The 23,802-nt window shown below is 42.1% G+C and overlaps 1 protein-coding gene across 8 annotated transcripts in view; it reads left to right on the forward strand.

Moving 5' to 3' along the window:
• The window catches only part of armc8 (armadillo repeat containing 8), a 112,217-nt gene extending 89,321 nt beyond the window's left edge, over nucleotides 1-22,896 (forward strand). For 4 of the 8 annotated variants that reach the window (XM_038789031.1, XM_038789029.1, XM_038789027.1 and 1 more), the window contains 5 exons: nucleotides 9,087-9,182; nucleotides 14,983-15,055; nucleotides 15,323-15,412; nucleotides 16,144-16,237; nucleotides 20,535-22,767. In XM_038789031.1, the coding sequence (XP_038644959.1) occupies nucleotides 9,087-9,182; nucleotides 14,983-15,055; nucleotides 15,323-15,412; nucleotides 16,144-16,237; nucleotides 20,535-20,568 (387 nt within the window). In that variant the 3' untranslated portion in view covers nucleotides 20,569-22,767. Of the gene's footprint in view, nucleotides 1-9,086; nucleotides 9,183-14,982; nucleotides 15,056-15,322; nucleotides 15,413-16,143; nucleotides 16,238-20,534 lie in introns of all 8 variants that reach the window. The other 4 variants (XM_038789033.1, XM_038789034.1, XM_038789026.1 and 1 more) reach the window with 3 other exon arrangements.
• Nucleotides 22,897-23,802: the final 906 nt, after the last annotated feature.

The raw sequence follows: 23,802 nt of genomic DNA on the forward strand, positions 1-23,802 counted from the left end.
GATACTTTTGTAGAAGTAATAGGTTGTTTTTCAGTTTTATAGTCTATGATTCTGCAGTTACAATGGAAGCAATAACAGGCCATAAAATGCTAACTTTGCTCAGTAGCACAGTGGTGGGCAGCACGGTAGCACAGTGGTTAGCACAGTTGCTTAACCGCTCCAGGGTCCCAGGTTTGATTCCTGGCTTGGGTCACTGTGCAGTGTCTGCACGTTCTCCATGTGTCTACGTGGGGTTCCTCCGGGTGCTCCGGTTTCCTCCCATAGTCTAAAGATGTGAGGTTGGGTGGATTGGCCATGATAAATTGCCCTTACTGTCCAAAAAGGTTGGGTTGGGTGGGGTTACAGGGATTGGGTGGAGACGTGGGCTTAAGTAGGGTGCTCTTTCCAAAGGCTGGTGCAGACTCGATGGGCCAAATGGCCTCCTTCTGCACTGCAAATTCTACGCTGACAATCAATAAACCTGTTTTCAGGAATCTGCTCTGCTCAGCTTATTCCTGGATCTAATTGATGAGATCCCTTATACCAGAAAAATAAGCAAGTGTTGCATTACAAAATATGTTTTGTACTTTTATTTAAATTACTGGTTAACATCAATAGCACCATTCTTAGCCATTTTTTAATTCTCTAGACTCCTTGTATCAGCATTAGTTCATTTTGGATGTTTCTCTGTCACTGAGTCAAAGGAAGCATGAAAAGCAGTTGTTGGAATATGGATCTTAAAATTGATGTCTGTCATTCTGATGTGGAAATTAAATACAAAACATGTGTCGAGTCTGTCATTCCAGAGCAATAAACAGCAACATTTGTGGGTACAGCTTGGACCTGGTTGGGCTCCACACTAAAAGCAAATATGCAGCTGTGTTGGTGATTGTATTTGACAGCTGGGATGTGGTGATTATTAATGTGTGGTGACGGGTTGTGCTGACACTACACAGTTATGCAGTTAAAACCGAGGGAAGAAATTTGTTTTGGAACAAATTTATGACATCAAAAGCTAGCACTTTTGGTGACTTTTCATTTAGGTTAACTATTCTGAATTGTGGGCATAATTACTTTAAAAATAGCATTGGAGGGGTTGTGTTAGAATAAAAGTTTTGCCTTGCAGAAATGTGCAAGTGGAATTTGAGGTGTAACTATTTTTTCTCAGTTCGTGGTCTATTAGCATGCTAACAAAAATTGTAGACTTGGTGATTCTTCCACTTACAGAAAGTAGAAAAGTATTTGCAAATCCAGAAGAGAAAACTGGACCAAGATTGAAATTCTGAAATGGCATGCACCCAATCATGACTGCACACATTAATTAGAACAAAATATTGGGGGCCAGTTTTTTGGCTGCAAAGATTTGTAATTAATCCAAAGATCCTGTCAGATTGGGATCAGTGCTTCTTATTGCCAGATTTGATAAAGGAGGATGTTGACCATTTGAAAAGTTGAGATCCGATTTTGCAAGAGAGCCACTACCTGCACTTGACCTAATGAAGTTCAACCTCTGCAGAAGAATAAACATCTATTTGGCTATAATAGAAGGAAACTGCTTTCAGAGGCTCCAATGCAGCAGGAACACAGTTACAGAAATATGCTATTCTTTGTAAATTAATTTTCAGACAACTCAACTACAGGAACATCATTGCCAGTGAAAGTCAAAGACAGTGCTGCCCAAAAGCGTCATACCAATGTAGACTATTTGCGGCACACGTGTATTAAAACAGTGACATTGTTTGACAGGGTCAACTGTTTAATAATTTTAATTTTTAATAATCTTTATTGTCATAAGTAGGCTTACGTTAACTCTACAATGAGGTTACTGTGAAAAGCCACATTCTGCGCCTGTTCTAGTACACGGTGGGAGAATTCAGAATGTCCAAATTACCTAACAGCAGGTCTTTTGGGACTTGTGGGAGGAAACCCACGCAGACAGGGGGAGAACGTGCAGACTGCACTGACTGACCCAAGCCGGGAATCGAACCTGGGACCCTGGTGCTGTGAAGCAACAGTGCTAACCACTGTGCTACTGTGCTGTATAGAGCAGCAGGTCAGAGCCTTTCATCACATTGCTAATTCAAAAAAGTACTGGGGCTCTTGTTGATATCCATGTGGTTATTCAAATACTGAGACAAAATTAATTTGCCTAAATTAACTGAAAAGCACTCCACTCATTATCAGTGATGGTCACGTTCAAATTGTGGATTTGAATGACCATTTCCCAGGCAACTTTTATTCTAAAGCAATCATTTGTGTCACCCTATTTGAAGATGGCAAAGGTGACTCCAGATATGGTTATGGACTTTAATGGGTTTCCTTGTAATAGGCATGAGCTTGAATGCAGTTACAACGAGACACAGACTAAAAGATAATTTTCATCATTTGAACATGCCATAAGAATCTTGAAACAGATTTTCATATGGCTTCAACAGTTCAGAGGGTGCCCATGTATTCACCAGGATTTTAAGGATTATCATTTGCTGCAAAACTTTGTTTTGTATTATAGTTTGAAGTTATGTTGCTACATCGGCAAACGTAGCAGGTATTCTGAGTTGAAACCTTTACAAGCACCAGGAAGGTGAATAATCAGTTAATTCTTTGAATTGTAGTTAATTAAGGGAGGAATGTATAATGGATCACTGGAGAAATTTCCAGTATTCTTCAAATTGTGCTGTCGGGTTTTCAATGTTCACCTTTCTAAAAATGTATTCTTTTATGGGATATGAGCATTGCTGGCAAGCCCACTCCTAATTGCCTTTGAACTGAGTGGATTGTTAGGCCATTTCAGCGAGCATTCACATTGCCAGGAGTCTGGAGTCACATGTAGGCCAGACCGAGTAAGGGGGATAGATTTCCTTCCCAAAGGGATACCAGTGATGGGTTTTTACAATAAATGATGAGAGTTGTCATGGTCACCATTACTGAGTTTAACCTTTATATTCCAGGTTTATTAACTGAATGTAAACACCATCAGCTGCTATCAGCCTGGGTTCTGGGATTACTAACCTAGTAACATCATTACTATGCCACAGTCTCCCCTGAATTACTGCAACAGGCATCTAGGAACTTGGTTGAATGTTTCATCTTTGGAACAGTGGGTGTAATCTTCCGCTCTAGAATGGCAGGCACGAAAGTGCAAGTAATTCTTGCTGTGGGGGCAGTGGAGGCAGCTAAATATTATGATCCCAGACCAGACCCCAACAGTGGCTCGGATGCTGGACAGAAACCGCAATATTGTATTTAAATTTGTAAGACTGTGAGGAAAGGATAACTCGCTCCAGGAGTGATTGCACAAAGAAATGGGAATCTTGTATATTAAAACAAACTTCATTACTAATGCAGTATTACAATATCTTTACCATCACACCAGAAAATAATTTACAATTGCTTATTAAACAATACTACTCAATACAGTGAATACAATATCCTTAACTGCTTTTTATTCTGACTCAAACAACAAGAAAACACATCATCCACTGTTAAAATACCTTTAACACATAGGAATACCTGCTTTATATAGATGTTCTTTGAGAAAGAGAGATCTTTTGACACTGCTTTAAAGACAAGATCTGACTCCTGTCAGAGCCATGCACAAATTCTGGCTGTATTTCTTCAGAAGTTGTTTCGGCTGGTTTCAACTCTCCGACACATCTGCACTGCTTTAAAGACTGCTGATCTTTTAACTGAACTACAAAGAGAGCAACCTGCTGTACTTCTGGTCACAGCTTCATTCAGCTCACAACTGAACTCGGCAAAATACCTGATCCCTTAGCTCTACATAGCAACAACATCACCGTAGTAAGTTAGAATTTAATTAACTCCACAGAGAATCCCCTTAATACAAACAAAACTGCATTAGCCTAAGACTTTTGTGATAGTTCAGTTGCACCCTTGGCTCCCAGATGTACTTGCCTTTCAAACTAGAATTTATTTTAAAGTATGAGTGCAGCAGTGATACACACTAAGACTGGCTTGTTAAAAAAAAAAATTATTTTATTGGTTTTCACATTTTTATGTTGCATATTAAGGGGCAGCATGGTGGTTAGCATAAATGCTTCACAGCTCCAAGGTCCCAGGTTCGATTCCCGGCTGGGTCACTGTCTGTGCGGAGTCTGCACGTCCTCCCCGTGTGTGCGTGGGTTTCCTCCGGGTGCTCCGGTTTCCTCCCACAGTCCAAAGATGTGCGGGTTAGGTGGATTGGCCATGCTAAATTGTCCGTAGTGTCCTAAAAAGTAAGGTTAAGGGAGGGGGGGGTTGTTGGGTTACGGGTATAGGGTGGATACGTGGGTTTGAGTAGGGTGATCATGGCTCGGCACAACATCGAGGGCCGAAGGGCCTGTTCTGTGCTGTACTGTTCTATATTCCAGTTTGTACTTTGAATTCACAAGTTTCATCACTATGCACCGAATTGGTCAAAGCAGTTAGAGAAAAGTTCGAAATTAAAAAATTATAAGTTAGAGATAAGCTAAAAAAGAACGAGAGGAGAGCAAAAACAATCCATACAAACAAGGATCATTATACGTGTTTACATGTTGTTTCCCCCCCCTTCCCCTTCAATCCCCGTCTGTGAACAAAGAACAAAGAGAAGTACAGCACAGGAACAGGCCGTTCGGCCCTCGACACCTGCTCCAACTAGGCTGCCCGTCTAAATTAAAATCTTCTACACTTCTGGGCTCTGTATCCCTCTATTCCCATCCTATTTATGTATTTGTCAAGATGCCCCTTAAATGTCACTATTGTCCCTGCTTCCACCACCACCTCCGGCAGCGAGTTCCAGGCACCCACTAAAGAAACTTGCCTCGTACATCTCTAAACCTTGCCCTCGCATCTTAAACCTATGCCCCCTAGTAATTAACCCCTCTCCCCTGGGAAAAAGTCTGACTATCCACTCTGTCTATGCCCCTCAACTACCGTCGTTCCAGTGAGAACAAACCAAGTTTATTCAACCTCTCCTCATAGCTAATTCCCTCCATACCAGGCAACATCCTGGTAAATCTCTTCTGCACCGTCTCTAAAGCCTCCACATCCTTCTGGTAGTGTGGCGACCAGAATTGAACACTATACTCCAAGTGTGGCCTAACTAAGGTTCTATAGAGCTGCAACATGACTTGAAAATTCTTATACTCAATGCGCCGATCAATGAAGGCAGGCATGCCGTATGGCTTCTTGACTACCTTCTCCACCTGTGTGGCCCCTTTCAGTGACCTGTGGACCTGTACACCTAGATCTCTCTGACTGTCAGTACTCTTGAGGGTTCTACCATTCACTGTATATTCCCTACCTGTATTAGACCTTCCAAAATGCATTTCCTCATATTTGTCCGGATTGAACTCCATCTGCCATCTCTCCGCCCAAGTCTCCAAACGATCTAAATTCTGATGTATCCTCTGACAGTCCTCATCGTTATCTGCAATTCCACCAACCTTTGTGTCGTCCGTAAACTTACTAATCAGACCAGTTACATTTTCCTTCAAATCATTTATATAGACTATGAACAGCAAAGGTCCCAGTATTGATCCCTGCGGAACACCACTAGTCATAGCCCTCCAATCAGGAAAGCACCCTTTCATTGCTACTCTCTGCCTTCTATGACGTAGCCAGTTCTGTATCCATCTTGCCAGCTCACCTCTGATCGTGTGACTTCACCTTTTGTACCAGTCTGCCATGTGGGACCTTGTCAAAGGCCTTACTGAAGTCCATATAGACAACATCCACTGCCCTACCTGCATCAATCATCTTTGTGACCTCCTCAAAAAACTCTATCAAGTTAGTGAGACACGACCTCCCCTTCACAAAGCCGCGCTGTCTCTTGCTAATATGTCCACTTGCTTCCAAATGGGAATAGAACCTGTCTCGAAGAATTCTCTCCAGTAATTTCCTGACCACTGACGTAAGGCTCACAGGCCTGTAGTTCCCTGGATTATCCTTGCTACCCTTCTTAAACAAAGGAACAACATTGGCTATTCTCCAGTCCTCCGGGACTGTGGGTCCCTTTTGGCCTCTTTACTTCAGTTGGACTGCCCTGTGTTGGCCTTAGCTTGTCTTGCTCGACGTGCTGTTGCTTCATCTGGCTTTTCCTACTTGCCTTTAGACTTGTTTCCTGTGGCCATGTCACCTTCGTATTCAGGCTTTTAACCCTTAACTGCATCAAATACCTATGATACAACACGTCTGAAATTCCTACACTCATCACATGAGCACGCATGATCGTAATGCTGTGTATATCCTTATTTATGCATCCATGCAAAGCACAGCGAATCTCGTGGGCAGGAACTCTCTCTCACCACCATTACATCCTGGGTTTGAAGGTCCAGGCACTCTATTCAAAGGGCATCTGGTCAGCCTCCCTTCCCTCTTTTAGTCTGCCTCCCAGATCCATCTTCCACTCCACCCTTGTACCCTACTATCCCCTCTTTCATCCTTGCTGCAGCATTTGATACCGGCACCCCATATGAGTGATGTTGAGTGGTCCCCAAGAAGGCAGAAGCAACATCAACTGACCTCTATGTGAAACCATGCAGGCGCATGGCACTTGTATACAGTCATGAATCTGAGTGTTCTACTCGTAAAACTTCAGGTACTTTCGACCAGTTTACTTATTCACAGGTTTTAACTAGGGTGTCTTTATTTACGAGGAAACAAACCACAAACACAAGTTCAAAATTCAACGATATTGATTAACACAGTTAAACCTTGCATTACCCACTTCAAACAAGACGATACCCCAAATTCAAGTATACTACCCGCAAAGATGGGTTGGTAGGCTGTGGATCTGATCGCTGGAATTCCTCTGGTCCGTCTTCCATCCGTGATTATCGCTGGTGGTTTCTTCTTTCCTTCCTTACTTCTGGTCTGATCACGGTCACCTCACACACCGAGTCTCTGCTGCTGGTGTGCTTGAGTTGCGTACCTTTATCCCCCTCCCTCCCCGCCTTTGCAGAAACTTCTCTGGCATCCGACCAATGAGATCTCGGGAAAGGGTCCCAATACCCAGTGGATTTCTTGATGTCTGCCTGATAGGACCGTCCCCAGGTGTCCACCTGTTGCTTACATTTAACCTGTTCCCATATAAAGTAACAGTACAAACTCCGGGTGATGGAAAGTCTTGCTCGATCTGAGCTACGGGCAATAGACCTGTGCATTTCAATGGAGTATGATGATCTGCTGGTTCTCAGTAGACAGTGATAATCTTTGATGGGTGATCAATGGGACAGGCACAGACATGTTCTGGCAGCTTGTCTGTCGGTTGTGCATTTGCCTTTGGTCAAGTCTGAATTCCAACAGCCTGCCTGAGGTTGACTGCAGTATGATTTAAAAATGCCCAATACTTTAATTTAGGCTATCTAATTTAATCAGGCGTATTCTTTAATTTACAATACCCAATTTTAATTGGGCCTAAATCTAGGCCTTGCTTGGTTACTACAATGCTCTAATTTCCTGCTGGGAGTGGGGGGAAGACAGACGACTTAATTTGGCAGAGGGACTTAATTCCATCAAGTTGGCATTTTAATGAGTGTGCGTGAGATGTTAACCCATGCAAAAGGGCTTCCTGACATTGTTCATCGGGAACACAACCCACCTTCAAGGTCTCGAGAACACAATTCCAACTGTTTATCCCATGTAGGAAAACTGGTTTTTGGCTCCATGCCAAATTAGGTGTTTCCAGCATCCAATGAGACTGGAAGATTCTGCCCAGCATCTCAACAATTCTACCCCCTTAAGTACTACACTGGGCTGTCAGTTTAATTTTACGTTGATCGCCAATGCAGGGCTCAAACCCATACCCTGTGATCCAGAGGAGAATGCGTCCAGCTGAATCAAGCCAAATGATTCTGATGTAAAGTTCGGAAGTTTTGGATTTAATTGTGTGTGACTCCCGCTTCATCAATGTTGCCATTTTGAATGGGGTGGGAAATGAGATCTGCAGTTGGAGGTTCTCACCCACTTCACACATATTTATGTTAATTAGAAAATGCCTGACCTATACTTCAGAACTACTCCTTCTCACACTCCATTACAGTGCTAGAATGGGTAGAGGAAATTAGGGCTATGGAGTCAGTGCCCCAACACTTTAAATTGAGATACATGTGGAAAAATGCCTTAAATGTAAATTTATTACTGTTGTTGCAAAATGGTTCTTGCTTCGCAATTGTGCAAAAGAGTTTTTGGAATCTGAGAGCTTGACCCGCGTCTGGAAGGTGTAATTTGCCACCAGGCAGCATAAATAGGGCCTGCTAAATTTGGATTGCTTCTGTCACTATCAGTTCCTCAAAGCCTGAAGGTGGAGATTTACAATTATCCATTTAAACCTGTGGTTCCTCTCAAAATATTTAAATAATGTGGTGTGATTACTTGTATAAACATTATATGGTTTAGATACTCTCTGTAATCTATTTGAATACTTTTAGCACTGTTATTTAGATATACCAAAGTGATTCCATCATTGTTGCCTTATTCACCTTGTAGATGTTTGGGGTGGAATCTTCTGCGCTCGGACTAAGTCCCGTGGTAGGGACAGGAAGTCTGAGTGACCCCACCGCACAGTGTAGTGAGTAAACCTACAGAATTATGTGATCTTCAGCTCATTATTAATATAGGCGCAAGGTTCATTGAATCTTGTGGTGGGACAGGCAGGAAGTTGGCCACCCCGTCGACCACCCCTGATTTTGCCTCCTAACAGGCCCTATTTATACTACCTTGCTTTGAGTGTTCCAACCTCCCCTTTCCTCCGCGCTCATGTGTTTCAACTTTGCATTTGAGGTTGTTTTAATTTTTATTTAAAATTTCGAGTACCCAGTTCGTTTTTTCCAATTAAGGGGCAATTTAGCGTCGCCAATCCACCTACCCTGCACATCTTTGGGTTGAAACCCACGTAAACACGGGAAAAATGTGCAAACTCCATACAGCCAGAGCCGGGATTGAACCTGGGACGTCGGCGCCGTTGGGCAGCAGTGCTAGCCATTGCGCCACCGTGCTGCCCTGGTTGTTTTCATTTTACTGAATTTACCAACTGTAGCATGAATTCATGACCCAAACTTTCTTATAGTATGTTCTGTATCTGTGCCAATTTACTAATTATTGTTTTTTTTAAAAATGTCATCCAGACATTATGTATACTTGCTAATATAGCAGATGGAACAACAGCAAAGGACCTCATCATGACTAATGATGACATATTACAAAAAATTAAATACTACATGGTAAGTAATCGTTTTTCTGAAATTTCTAAATTATCAATTTTGTTTTTCTGTGGCATTGATCTTCATTGTAAGAAATAGTTAATAGTTATAGCAGTCAATAAACCCCATTGCTATTCTGAAACTAATTGGTTTGCAGTGTTTTCTGTAAACATGTTGCAAAGTGCAGTGCTCAGCACAATGGCTGTGTTAGAGGAGCTGCTGTTTGCGGAAAATCTTATCTGCTGCAGACACCGTTTGAGTTGAGCACTTTTATTACTGGAAATATGGACTTTAAAGTTGCATTAGTAAATGCCTTAATCCAGCTAGGATTTAATTTACACACCAATAAAAATTTCTCAATAAAATTATTTGTCATGCAATCCTCAAACATATTTCATGTCAATACCTCTTCTGCATATTTTACTGTAATTGAGGCCATCTTTTCTAATGTGGAGAACTAGTGAGACATGGTTTTTCTTCAATTGATTGCTACTTTTACTTTCCTACTAAGGGTTATATCTTATTCTTCTTGCAGCTAAACTTGCAGGACCATTCTTTAGATGAAGATAATTCCTTTCTGATTGCTCAATTATCAGAATATGCAGGGAGGGAACTTTTACAGGAAGGCCACATACTTTCCTGTTAAAATTTGAAAGGCTCGATGGGCTGAGCTGTTTCTCGTTTATTAATTTAAAGGTGGTATGTTGAGCACTTGCGCTGCACGTTTTTTCCCAAAATCTCATTTGCAACCGATTGTCCTTTGAAGTCATTAGAAGTGAAGTTCACTTCTGTGGAAGTTTGATTAGTTCTGCGAAGAAGTAGCCTGGTACCAGCTGTCATATTTGTATCACTAATTAAAGCTACTGGCGCCATAGCAGACCACTAAAACCTGGAAATAAAAATGATTGATATTCATTGCAACTGTTATGATCTCCATGGAGGCCGATAACTTTTAAAAAGAGATGTGGATTTCACGGCAACCGACAGAAAGAATCACATGACAAGATTTTAAGACTTCTACTGTTACTAACAAATTAAAATCAACATAGATTAAACATTACTTTTTTAAAATTATAAATTCAGAGTACCCAATTATTTTTTCCAATTAAGGGGCAATTTAGCGTGGCCAATCCACCTGTCCTGCACATCTTTGGGTTGTGGGGGTGAAACCCACGCAGACATGGGGAGAATGTGCAAACTCCTCACGGACAGTGACCCAGGGCCGGGATTCGAACCCGGGTCCTCCGCGCCGTAGGCAGCAATGCTATGACTAAACATTACTTAAACATAATGTCACCATTGTCCCAGAAGATCATAGGCTGCTTTCCTTTGGAAAAAGCTGACTTAACCAGAGGATCACTTCACTTAAGGCGATAGGCAAGGTTAAGAATGCGGGCCTTCATGAATAATCTTACTTAACAAAAAAAAGTATAGCACAGGAACAGAACCTTCGGCCCTCCAAGCTTGCGTCGACCATGCTGCCCATCTAACCTAAAACCTTCTACACATCAAGGGCCCGTATTCCTGTATTTGACTGTCCTATTCATGTATTTGGCAAGACGCACCTGAAATGTCACTATCGTACCTGCTTCCACCACCTCCTCCGGCAGCGAGTTCCAGGCACCCACTACCCTCTTGTGTGAAAAACACTTCCCTCGCACCTTAAACCTCTTCCACCTTGGGGGAAAAGCTTCTGACAATCTACTCAGTCCATGCACCTCATAATTTTGTAGACTTCTATCAGGTCATCCCCTCAACGTCCATCGTTCCAATGAGAACAAACCAACCTCTCCTCATAGCCAATGCCCTCCTTACCAGGCAACATCCTCTTCTGTCCCTCTCCAAAGCTTCCACATACTTCTGGTAGTGTGGAGACTGGAATTGAACACTATATTCCAAGTGTGGCCGAGCTAAAGTTCTGTACAGCTGCAGCATGATTTGCTAATTTTTATATTCAATGCCCTGGCCGATGAAGGCAAGTATGCCATAAGCATTCTTTTTTTAAAAAGTATTTTTATGAAGGTTTTGCAGAATTTTTCATAATAAAACAGTAGTAACAATAATAACAAAACAAACTTGAGTGAATATTAACATAGTGTACAAAGAGATAATATAAAATAACAATTAAATGGACATTACCCCACCCGTCCCAGTCTTCCCACACCATCCCAATGAAGGCCCCCCCCATCCCCACCCCCTACGGATTGCTGCTGACATTTTAATTTTCCCCGAGAAAGTTGACGAACGGCTGCCACCTCCGAGAAAACCCTAGCGTAGACCCTCTTAAGGCAACCTTTATTTTCTCAAGGCTGAGAAACCCAGCCATGTCATTAACCCAAGTCTCTACACTCGGGGGCTTCGAGTCCCTCCACATTAATAAAATCCGTCTCCGGGCTACGAGGGAGGCAAAGGCCAAGACGTCGGCCTCTTTCGCCCCCTGGGCTTCCGGATCTTCTTACACTCCAAAGATCGCTATCTCTGGACTCTGCACCACCTGTGTGTTAGCACCTTGGATATTGCCCTCGTGAACCCTTGCAGAACTCTCTAAGCTCCGGGCATGCCCAAAACATGTGGACATGGTTTGCAGGGCTGCCCTTGCACCTCATACAACTGTCTTCTACCCCAAAAAACTTACTCATTCTCGTTGCCGTCATGTGTGCCCGGTGGACCACCTTAAATTGAATTAGACTGAGCCTGGCACATGATGAGGAGGAATTAATCCTGTCCAGGACCTCTTCCCACAGACCCGCTTCCAACTGCTCACCTAGCTCCTCCTCCCACTTGTCCTTGAGCTCCTCCACCAGGGTTTCCTCCGCCTCCTGTAGTTCCTGGTATATATCCGACACCTTCCCCTCCCCCACCCAGGTGCCGGAGACCACCCTGTCCTGTATCCTTCGTGGCAGCAGAGTCGGAGCCATATGCATTCTTGACTATCTTCTCCACCTGCATTGCAGCTTTCAGTGATCTATGCACCTGCACACCCAGATCCCTCTTCCTGTCAATACTCTTAAGGGTTCTGCCATTTACTGTATATTTCCCACCTGTATTAGACCTTCCAAAATGCATTACATTTGTCCAGATTAAACTTCATCTGCCAATTCTCTGACCAAGTCTTCAACCAATCCATATCCTGCCATCTCCTCTGACAGTCCTCATCACGATCCGCAATTCCACCAACCTTTGTGTCGTCCGCAAACTTACTAATTAGACCTGTTACATTTTCCTCAAAATCTTTTATATTTTCTACAAACAGCAAAGTGCCCATATGACTTCCGGTGCCATGGGTTTGAGAGGTAAGGAGGGAGGGAGGTGCCATGGGGCTGAGTGGTGAGGAAGGAAAGGAAAGTCAAATACAAACCCGATATGGAGTTGCAGTTTTGGCACCTCTCAAAGAACAAAAAAAATGCTGCTGATGAGAAGCAAGGAGGAGAGAATTGGAATTCACAAAAGAACAGATCTTAGCTGTTCTGTAGGCAATGATGGTGAATAGAAGTAAAACTCTCCACGGTAAGAAAGGTTTCACCAGAACCAACTAAAGCATTTGAATCGGTCGGATGCCGGAACCTCTGGAGTTCGGATCATCAGGACCGTCGTGACCTGAGGGGGAGGGGGATTTGTCGAGATGTACCTTGCTAGTGATCATTAGATCCAGAGGACTTGATGGAAGTGGAGTGATGGTGAAAGACACTGGCAATTTGACTCAGCATATCGAGGAGTAACTGAGCTCATCTGTAGAGCTGGGAGAAGCTACTGGACTTACTCTTTGATACTACTGTGTGCCTGAAGCATAGAATAAAGTTAAAACAAATTTATCTTTTTGTTAAACTGATGTATGATTTGCCTGTGAGTTAATATTTGAATTATGTTGTCATTAGGTTGTTTGTAACCATAAAAGTCTTAAAAAGTGAAATCTTGCCCTTTGGTTATATAAACATTACTTAATATCCAACTAATATACCCAAACTACAGTAAAGGCACTTCCCATTAAATAATTGGCACGCATAAATGGTTTATGCCATGTTTAAAGGCTACATTGTGCTCTGTGGATGGGTAGCCTCGTAGACTGACTCCCATACTCTCGCAGCTTTCCAACAGGATCCTTTCTTTCTAGCACATCAGGACAAGCCTTCCAGTATTCTGTTGAAAGTTCCTTCACTCAATTTTCTGAGTATCATTGAACTGACTTCCGGCAGCAAGACATCCTCCCATCCTTCAATTTCCACAAATCATGTCTCTTCAAATAGGGAATCCATTCTCTCCAGTAATCTGCTTTGTGGTCAACATAAAAATAGTCTATTCCTTTACAGTAGCAGGTGTTTCTCTCCATCTCCCGGGGTTTCGTGTCCGGCAAGACCAGCTGCCCTTCTTTTGTGTCAAGGTATGAAAACTGACACGTGACATTCTGTGCGTTTTGATCTGAGTCTTTTTCCCCCATGATGACCTAATCACATGGGTTCAGAATGCATTCACCATCTCCAATTCCAGGACATCTGTCTTACCTTGTACTAAAGGCGACAGTTTAAAACATAAATGCCTTATAAGATCTTGTATTTGTAACACAATCTTTATCATAATTTCACAGTATTCTCTCCCCTTCCCCTGGTTTCGGACAAGGTTCGGCACAACATTGAGGGCCGAAGGGCCTGTTCTGTGCTGTACTGTTCTATGTCATACCTCTTTCTAAGCCCTATTCTTTAGGAGGGGGTAATTAACTGATGCCCTTTGTGCTTCTGCATGAACACACCTGTACAAATGCCTTAACACTGTTCTGTAACATACACTTCAAGAACATTTGGGGGATAGAATTGGAAATCCCTAGGAATTTAATTAGATTGCTCTTCAATAAGAATTCTAATTGTTAATATTTATAGGTACCAGGCTGTCCAGAACAGACATGTTTATGCTTTGGTTGGTATATAATGCTACCACTTTCTAAGCTCAGGATCCATAGAATAATTTAATGAGAATCTGGATAGTGTCACCTAGCAAATGGCAAAATGAAGTGTCAGAAGTGAATCTATTCATGCCAAGTTTCGAAAATATGCTGAAGGCAAGGGGCAAGAGTAATGTTTGGAAATTAGTGGTCTTAACCAGCAGTATCAGCGCAATCCAATTGTTAACCTGGGATGTGTACTCCAACTACAAAATCCATATAAATAAAATTAACTCATTGAATCTACTTCATTGTTTAAAAAATTGCTTTCATCAATTATCCCACACCATGTCCCACTCGCCCAATAATCTGGTTGACATTCCATGACCCTCCTTCAAGATTGCCTTTTCCTTACTTTACCCATGACTGACTGCACTCCCTTTGTTGGGCTGCAAGATATCTGGTCACCTTTGATCAACCAACTGCTCCAGCTGACAATGCTACTGAGGCATAACCTCCGGTGTTTCCATTGAACAGGCACCATCTGATGGAAACAGTCACTCGAAAATCCTCCACAATTGACTCGGGCCTCCAAATGTGTGCGCAGTTTGTTTGAGCAGCAGAGAGGCCTGGCCATGGAGATGGATCGAGTCTCTGACCGTTTCCGTTGAGTGGGTTTAATTTGTCTGCCGTCCACTAGCGGAAGCACTGATTTACAAAACCAGGATATCCTGATTGTGCCACAAAATTGAATTGCAGCTCCAGATTAAAATCAACAATCCTGAATCTTCAACATTTGCTCCTTATTTCTCAGACTTATAACATTTTGCTTCAGCCGCAAGGGAACTGGAATTTTCAGTGAGATGTACCACTGACCGGGGGACTGCTAACATTAAATACATTTTGTATTATCTAGCCTCTATATTAATACAATTAATTATTTTCCAGGGTCATTCAAATGTAAAACTTCAGTTAGCTGCTACTTTGTGTATATCTAATCTCATTTGGAGCGAAGAGGAAGGTAAGGGCATCACTTGTTACCTTCGAGTTTATATCGTTGTTTCCTTGTAATTCAGACATTGTTACAGATTTTTTTATTTCTTGAAACATTAAAATTATAAAGTATTTGCTGATTACTTAACCTGCCAGCTGTCTTTGTTTCACAATTAATTTTTTTGAATATTTAACTTTGTCCCAATATTTCAGTATACTGTTTGGTGGCCAGAATTGCTAGTTTTCTGTGTGAAAATGTGTAACAGATTTCCTAATTTGTTGATTTCTTTTAAAGGGACATTGTCGGATTCCCCTGATCACTCACCAGGCTTAAGCAGTGAGTGGCTGAGTATACAGACAAGGAAGGTGCCAGGTTTAAACACTGGTCTGTGCTGATTTAGCTGATCTCAAACAGAATGGAAATCGGGGGGTACTATTAAGTGGCCATAATCTCTTGGGTTTGAGATGGGGAATAAAAAGCCAGAAATTATCGTTCCTTATTAGCCAGCATCCTTTGCTGGGATTCTGAATGTGGATATCAGATGAGGACAACATTGGGCTCTCTGATGTCACCACGAACAACAGCTTGCTGGCCCACAGTGTCTCAGTTCACACCTGAATAATTGTTCCTTCGGTGAGATGTGCCAGAGGGTGGCCACTATCCATTAAACCGTACCCCGACACACAATTCAAGTGTAATGCCCATTATGGCATACATTCAACTGTGTATTTGGCGCAAGCAATTACTGTTCCGAAAGTAGAATCTTCATAAACATTCCCCAGTGCAGACTATTGGGCTTTTGACATTGTCGTTGTAAGCCTCTTAGATATAGATGTCTGATCTATGAAGACTTTCAAATCTCAGTGATGTTCTTTGTGGGCTACAAGCACTCATAATTCTGAATAAAGAGCTTTTGGAATGCTAAAGGGCTTTACTGTACATCGGTCTTTGTACCCAATTAAACATGCAAAAGAAATGTTTTGTAGTAAAACACTTTCTAATTGAAGGATGTAAAATATGCCATGAGATTAGTTTCATACAGAACACTACATTTGTGCCAGTCTGTGATTAATAACCAATGATGTTGAAGGATTAACTTGTACTTTATTTATTAGGTTCACATGAGCGTCAAGATAAACTCCGAGAGATGGGAATAGTAGATATTTTACATAAATTGGTTCAATCTACAGACCCCAACCTATGTGACAAGTAAGCATTATAAATGCATGCATAAATCTTGTCCTTGTTGGAATACATTCCATACCTTTATTCATTTCATAAATGTCAAATAGTCCGTGACATAAATTAAAGTGAAAAGTCAGTTAATAAATTGTGACATACAGATATGTGACCATGTTTTTAATTTTTGTATGTTACAATAGAGTTGTGAAGTCGGTAAGAAATAAACAGTTATAGGCTGCAATTAAGAAAAATGCTCCCTGGACAGATTTTAATGATTAATCATTTTGCATAAGAGGGATAGGATCTCCTAAGCTTTGTGCCAATATTGTTATGTGATTTCTCCTGTGCTGCCATCATATATGCAAACTTTCAAAAGAACAAAGAAAAGTACAGCACAGGAACAGGCCCATCGGCCCTCCAAGCCCGTGCCGACCATGCTGCCCGTCTAAACTAAAATCTTCTACACTTCCTGGGTCTGTATCCCTCTATTCCCATCCTATTCATGTATTTGTCAAGATGCCCCTTAAATGTCACTATCGTCCCTGCTTCCACCACCATCTCCGGCAGCGAGTTGCAGGCACCCACTACCCTCTGTGTAAAAAAACTTGGCTTCGTACATCTCCTCCAAACCTTGCCTCTCGCACCTTAAACCTATGCCCCCTAGTAATTGACCCCTCTACCCTAGGGGAAAATCCTCTGACTATCCACTCTGTCCATGCCCCTCGTAATTTTGTAGACCTCTATCAGGACGCCCTATCGCTCCAGTGAGAACAAACAAGTGTGGCCTAACTAAGGTTCTATACAGCTGCAACATGACTTGCCAATTCTTATACTCAATGCGCCGATCAATGAAGGCAGGCATGCCGTATGGCTTCTTGACTACCTTCTCCACCTGTGTTGCCCCTTTCAGTGACCTTTGGAGCTGTACACCTAGATCTCTCTGACTGTCAATACTCTTGAGGGTTCTGCCATTCACTGTATATTCCCCACCTGCATTAGCCCTCCAAAATGCATTTCCTCACATTTGTCCGGATTAAACTTCATCTGGCATCTCTCCGCCCAAGTCTCCAAACAATCTAAATCCTGCTGTATCCTCTGACAGTCCTCCGCGTTATCCGCAATTCCACCTACCTTTGTGTCGTCTGCAAACTACTAATCAGACCAGTTACATTTTCCTCCAAATTATTTATATATACTATGAACAGCAAGATCCCAGCACTGATCCCTGCGGAACACCACTAGTCACAGCCCTCCAATTAGAAAAACACCCATCCATTGCTACTCTCTGCCTTCTATGACCTAGGCAGTTCTGTATCCATCTTGCCAGCTCACCCCTGATCCCGTGTGACTTCACCTTTTGTACCAGTCTACCATGAGAGATCTTGTCAAAGGCCTTACTGAAGTCCATATAGACAACATCCACTGCCGAACCTGCATCAATCATCTTTGTGACCTCTTCGAAAAACTCTATCAAGTTAGTGAGACACGACCTCCCCTTCACAAAACCATGCTGCCTCTCACTAATATATCCATTTGATTCCAAATGGGAGTAGATCCTATCTCGAAGAATTCTCTCCAGTAATTTCCCTACCACTGACGTAAGGCTCACCGGCCTGTAGTTCCCTGGATTATCCTTGCTATCCTTCTTAAACAAAGGAACAACATTGGCTATTCTCCAGTCCTCCGGGACATCACCTGAAGACAGTGAGGATCCAAAGATTTCTGTCAAGGCCTCAGCAATTTCCTCTCTAGCCTCCTTCAGTATTTTGGGGTAGATCCCATCCGGCCCTGGGGACTTATCTACCTTAATATTTTTCAAGACGCCCAACACCTCGTCTTTTTGGATATCAATGTGACCCAGGCTATCTACACACCCTTCTCCAGACTCAACATCCACCAATTCCTTCCCTTTGGTGAATACTGATGCAAAGTATTCATTTAGTACCTCGCCCATTTCCTCTGGCTCCACACATAGATTACCTTGACTATCCTTCAGTGGGCCAACCCTTTCCCTGGCTACCCTCTTGCTTTTTATGTACATGTAAAAAGCCTTGGGATTTTCCTTAACCCTATTTGCCAATTACTTTTCGTGACCTCTTCTAGCCCACCTGACTCCTTGCTTAAGTTCCTTCCTACTTTCCTTATATTCCACACAGGCTTCATCTGTTCCCAGCCTTCTACCCCTGACAAATGCCTCCTTTTTCTTTTTGATGAGACCGACAATATCTCTCGTTACCCAAGGTTCCCAAAATTTGCCGTATTTATCCTTCTTCCGCACAGGAACATGCCGATCCTGAATTCCTTTCAACTGACATTTGAAAGCCTCCCACATGTCCGATGTTGATTTACCCTCAAACATCCTCCCCCAATCTAGGTTCTTCAGTTCCGCTTAATATTGTTATAATTAACCTTGCCCAAATTTAGCACATTCACTCTAGGACCACTCTTATCCTTGTCCACCAGCACTTCAAAACTTACTGAATTATGGTCACTGTTCCCAAAATGCTCCCCTACTGAAACTTCTACCACCTGGCCGGGCTCATTCCCCAATACCAGGTCCAGTACAGCCCCTTCCTTAGTTGGACTGTCTACATATTGTTTTAAGAAGCCCTCCTGGATGCTCCTTACAAACTCTACCCCGTCCAGGCCCCGAGCACTAAGTGAGTCCCAGTCAATATTGGGGAAGTTGAAGTCTCCCATCACAACAACCCTGTTGTTTTTACTCTTTTTTCCAAAATCTGTCTACCTATCTGCTCCCCTATCTCCCGCTGGCTGTTGGGAGGCCTGTAGTAAACCCCCAACATTGTGACTGCACCCTTCTGATTCCTGATCTCTACCCATATAGCCTCGCTGCCCTCTGAGGTGTCCTCCTGTAGTACAGCTGTGATAATCTCCCTAACCAGTAGCGCAACTCCGCCACCCCTTTTACATCCCCCTCTGTCCTTCCTGAAACATCTAAATCCTGGAACGTTTAGCTGCCAATCCTGTCCTTCCCTCAACCAGGTCTCTGTAATGGCAACAACATCATAGTTCCAAGTACTAATCCAAGCTCTTAAGTACATTTGCCTTACCCGTAATAATACTTGCATTAAAACATATGCACTTCAGGCCACCAGACCCGCTGTGTTCAGCAACATGTCCCTCTCTGCTCTTCCTCAGAGTCATACTGGTCCTATTCCCTAGTTCTCCCTAAATGCTTTCACCTTCTGACCTATTGCTCCGTTGTCCACCGCCCTGCCATATTAGTTTAAACCCTCCCGTGTGACACTAGCAAACCTCGTGGCCAGGATATTTATGCCTCTCCAGTTTAGATGCAACCCGTCCCTCTTATACAGGTCACACCTGCCCCGGAAGAGCTCCCAGTGGTCCAGATAACGGAAACCCTCCCTCCTATACTAGCTGTTTAGCCACGTGTTTAGCTGCTCTATCTTTCTATTTCTAGCCTCACTGGCACGTGGCACAGGGAGTAATCCCGAGATTACAACCCTAGAGGTCCTGTCTTTGAACTTCCTGCCTAGCTCCCTGAACTCCTGCTGCAGGACCTCATGCCCCTTCCTGCCTATGTCGTTAGTACCAATATGTACAACCACCTCTGCCTGTTTGCCATCCCCCGTCAGGATGCCCGCTACCTGTTCGGAGACATCCTGAACCCTGGCACCAGGGAGGCAACATACCATCCTGGAGTCTCTTTCACGTCCACAGAAGCGCCTATCTGTGCCCCTGACTACAGAGTCCCCTATGACTATTTCTCTTCTGCGTTTTGACCCTCCCTGCTGAACATCAGAGCCAGCTGTGGTGCCACTGCTCTGGCTGCTGCTGTTTTCCCCTGATAGGCTATCCCCCCGACAGAATCCAAAGGGGTATACCTGTTCGAGAGGGGGACAACCACAGGGATTTCTGCACTGACTGCCTGCCCAAGCTAGTTCTTAATTTTTACAAGTTCTGTCTGAAGCATAGTACAGAAACTCAGCTTTATTTTAAAGTATTTATTTGTACATATTCTTTTCATGTTTGGTGGTTTTGAAGCAGTTGACATTAACCTTAGACACTACATGCGATCTCTATGCATTGAGATAATTCTATTTCTTTTGTTCTTCAAATATAACCGATTGGTAATTATTTTAGGACCAAAATTGATAACATATTTGTGCTGCGATTTCCATATTTGTTATCATTTTAAATACTAGTTGTTGTTTCTTCAATATGGGAGTTTCAGTTGCTGACCACAAAAGTAACCATTTGAGTTTCAATAAATGTTTTATTAGAATTTTAGCTGACTACTGTAAAATCAGCATATCATGAATTATTTCTGAATTTGTTACAGGGCAAAAACAGCACTGCAGCAATTCCTGTCATGAGTAATCAACTTGGTGGGGTCCCATCCGAGACTTTGAATGGACAACAGGCAGGAGGCTCAGTGGAAAGCTCATCCCTGACCCTTTTTTGCACAAGTCACCTTGGACTGCAGTTTTTGTGCAGTGATTCGTGAAGAAATGTTAGTCATTCAGGAAGAAAAAACAAACAATGCAGTGGACAAAAAGGTTCAGTCTCAATGTGACTGCTTCCACGAAGACTAAAAAAACAATCGATTTTTTTCCCCCCTCGAGTCTGAAAAAAAATCTACTCTTGCTGCAGCTATTTAGTGTGTGATTGGTTACTTTTTGAATTTTTTTTAAAATAGTGTTTTCTACAGATTTTCCAGGGTGGAGTATTGCTTGCTGAACTAAGGCTATACTTGGTGTAAAGAATTTGCTTATACACAACCTCCTAAAGAGAATGTAATATTTAAACAAAAGTGTGGAAAAACTATAGTTTTGGTTGGAAGCTCTATATGTAAAATATTGTATGTATTTGATGAACAACAATTAATCTGTGTTTACTTTGGAACTGTTTTTAGGCCTACACAGTTAGTATTAAAAATCTACATTATATATTGCAACTTCAACCTTCCATACCCTCCCCCCAGAGGATATTCCTAGCAGAAGGGGAACATAGATGCAATGGTCACTGACCTTCACGTAAAGATCCAGGTGTAAATCCAACTCAGGGACAGGTAATGAAGGAATTCTCTCACTCATCCTCTTTAACTCTTTTTAGTTGCACTTTTTGAACAAGCTACAATTCTGCTCCTCGGCAACAGGATTGTAACGTGTGGCTGAGCTCCAATGGATTGAGTGTTGGTGGCCTTTGTCAGATGCACAGAGACTTGATCTCACTGCTGCTACCTGTACACCTAACTGCACAGACAAGGGATACTTGGTACTTAGTGCATGGGAGATAATAATGCATAAGGCTGCTCAGAAGTTGAGGAATATTGATGGATTATTTAAGGAAGCTCTATGCCATACCTGAGGCATGATCGAGATGAGCCTGATATCTTAGAGCAAGATAAACTATGTTGTCACACAGGACACTGGAGCTGCATGTATGATATTTCTATAATGCAGCTGTATAAAGATCATACATCTTCCATACAAATGGGTGTTGCTACATAAATGACTTGTATATTCACATATACCAAACCTGGCATTGGCGCACTGTTGAATGTACCATGGCCGGCGCTAACAATGCCACTGCTGGTCGAGTGAAACTTTTACCTTGCACTGTCACCCCTTGTCTTCACGAATGCAAAACAAATGATGGCCAGTATTGCCATCCATTCAAATATCCTCATCTCCAATTAAAAATAAAAACTACACTACAAATTTTAGATTAACTTTACACTTAAAAGTATGTTATCTGAATATGATACTCAAATAAAACCTGTGTAGGCCAATTGAAAAGAATGCAGTTCTTTTTATTTTTGTAGTGTTTTCACCTTAATTGGAATTTCCCAGTTCGCACAATTAGCTCCTGTGTGTTATGTTGCTTTTGCTTTTGCCCTTACAACTTTCTCCAAATGTTGGCATTTGAATTTTTAGCACCTGTTTTTACGCTGCCGCAAAAGGTTTGTTAGTATTTGTATACTACTGGGGTTAGTGCAGCATTACAAAGAGGGGCTTCCATTCTGGTTCTTGACAAATAAAAATAGTAGCAAGTTTTGTAAGGAGTTGCATTGAAATTTCCAGTGTTCATATTTGTGTTGTCTTGGTTGCTGCATGTGTCAGTGCCTGGCTGCATGAAGCTGTTATCATTATCTTAGCAGATACATTTTTGTAGCAGATGATCTGTACAGAAATATGGATGGAAAAATGTAAACCAAGTAATCAAAGGTTGAAATACTAGAGCATGAAGAAATTGAACGTGAAACAATTTTTAAAAAATAATAATAATCTGAAGAACACTTTTTTAAAAAAAGAGTTGTGACCACTACATTTTAAGTACACTCCTCCCAACTGGATTGTTTTGATTACATTGCATTTTAAACTGATCTCACTCAGTTTTTGTACATACCTGCAGCTGATTTGAATAGGTTTCTGCTTTTATACACAAGTATTTTAGCAGCACTGTCTGTGTAATATATTGCGAAGAGACTATCACATTTTTCTGATGTCATTTTAAGCTCTGCTGACAGAAGTCAATTAAATAAAATGTGGCTTCTTAGGCTTTTTATATAACACTGGTTATGAAATTATAGTTATGTCCTCTAATTAACAAGGGTCTATTATGATAACAGTATAATGTACTCACATTCATGGTGTCTGTGCAGGAAATTTATATTTTCTTATTAAAAATGATTTTCAGTTAACCTATTGTACAGAATCCAAAGATTCACTTTCCTCCATTAGTCAAGAATTCCTTCTACTTATAAGCCTTTTAAAGAAAAATTTGAAATGGCTGTTCTTGCAGGGAATGTGACTTGCCTAGTGACACAAATTAGAAGAGCTTCTGGGGACACCTGGGGACTCTTAGTAATTGCATTTCCCATTGTACAAGCCAAGGAAGTTCTCGGCTCAGTTCTCAGTCCATGCTGATATGTCTGTCTGCCAGGGGCTGCAATAGGCAGATCTCTGAGTGAGGTTAGGGGAAATTAACTGAGGTTCCTGCTTCTGATTTTGACTTGCTAAAAATAATGCAGAGGTGAGTGCCTAGTGAAAAGATGATTTTTCTCATTTTTGAATAATTTATTAAAACTATAAGAATGATGATTTTTAGAAGGGTGCCAATGACTACCACAAGTGACTGCTTTTTATGAGAGCAGGAGAAAAAAATTTTGAGTGGGCGGGGAGGGTAAGGGAAAGCAGTCTCTGGTAGTGAAATGCAAAAGGGCGAAACATGCTCATGCATTACTGCTTGTTCCTTCAGTCCACCTGCATGTTGATGTTTCAGTCTGTCCTTAGAAGCTACGCTGTGATTTATTGGATCAGATGATTGGGTAAACTTTGCAGCTTAATTCTCCTGGTGAAAAGCTATGCACATTTAAGGAGCGATGCTGTAGCTCTATTTTTTAGGCATTTTGTGATGTCCTATTACATGGAAATAGAATCTAAGAAAAGAGCACATGCCTTGGTGAATTATATGCCACCTGGGCAAAGGAGTCTGTATAAGTGCATACGATGATTGCTGGCAGCATGCAGAGCAAGAAGATCAGAACTCGCTGCTGACATTTACAACATCACCTTTCATCCTATTCCTTATGTAACCTTGCACAA

Source organism: Scyliorhinus canicula, chromosome 2 (assembly GCF_902713615.1).
Source record: "Scyliorhinus canicula chromosome 2, sScyCan1.1, whole genome shotgun sequence".
Lineage (NCBI taxonomy): Eukaryota > Metazoa > Chordata > Chondrichthyes > Carcharhiniformes > Scyliorhinidae > Scyliorhinus > Scyliorhinus canicula.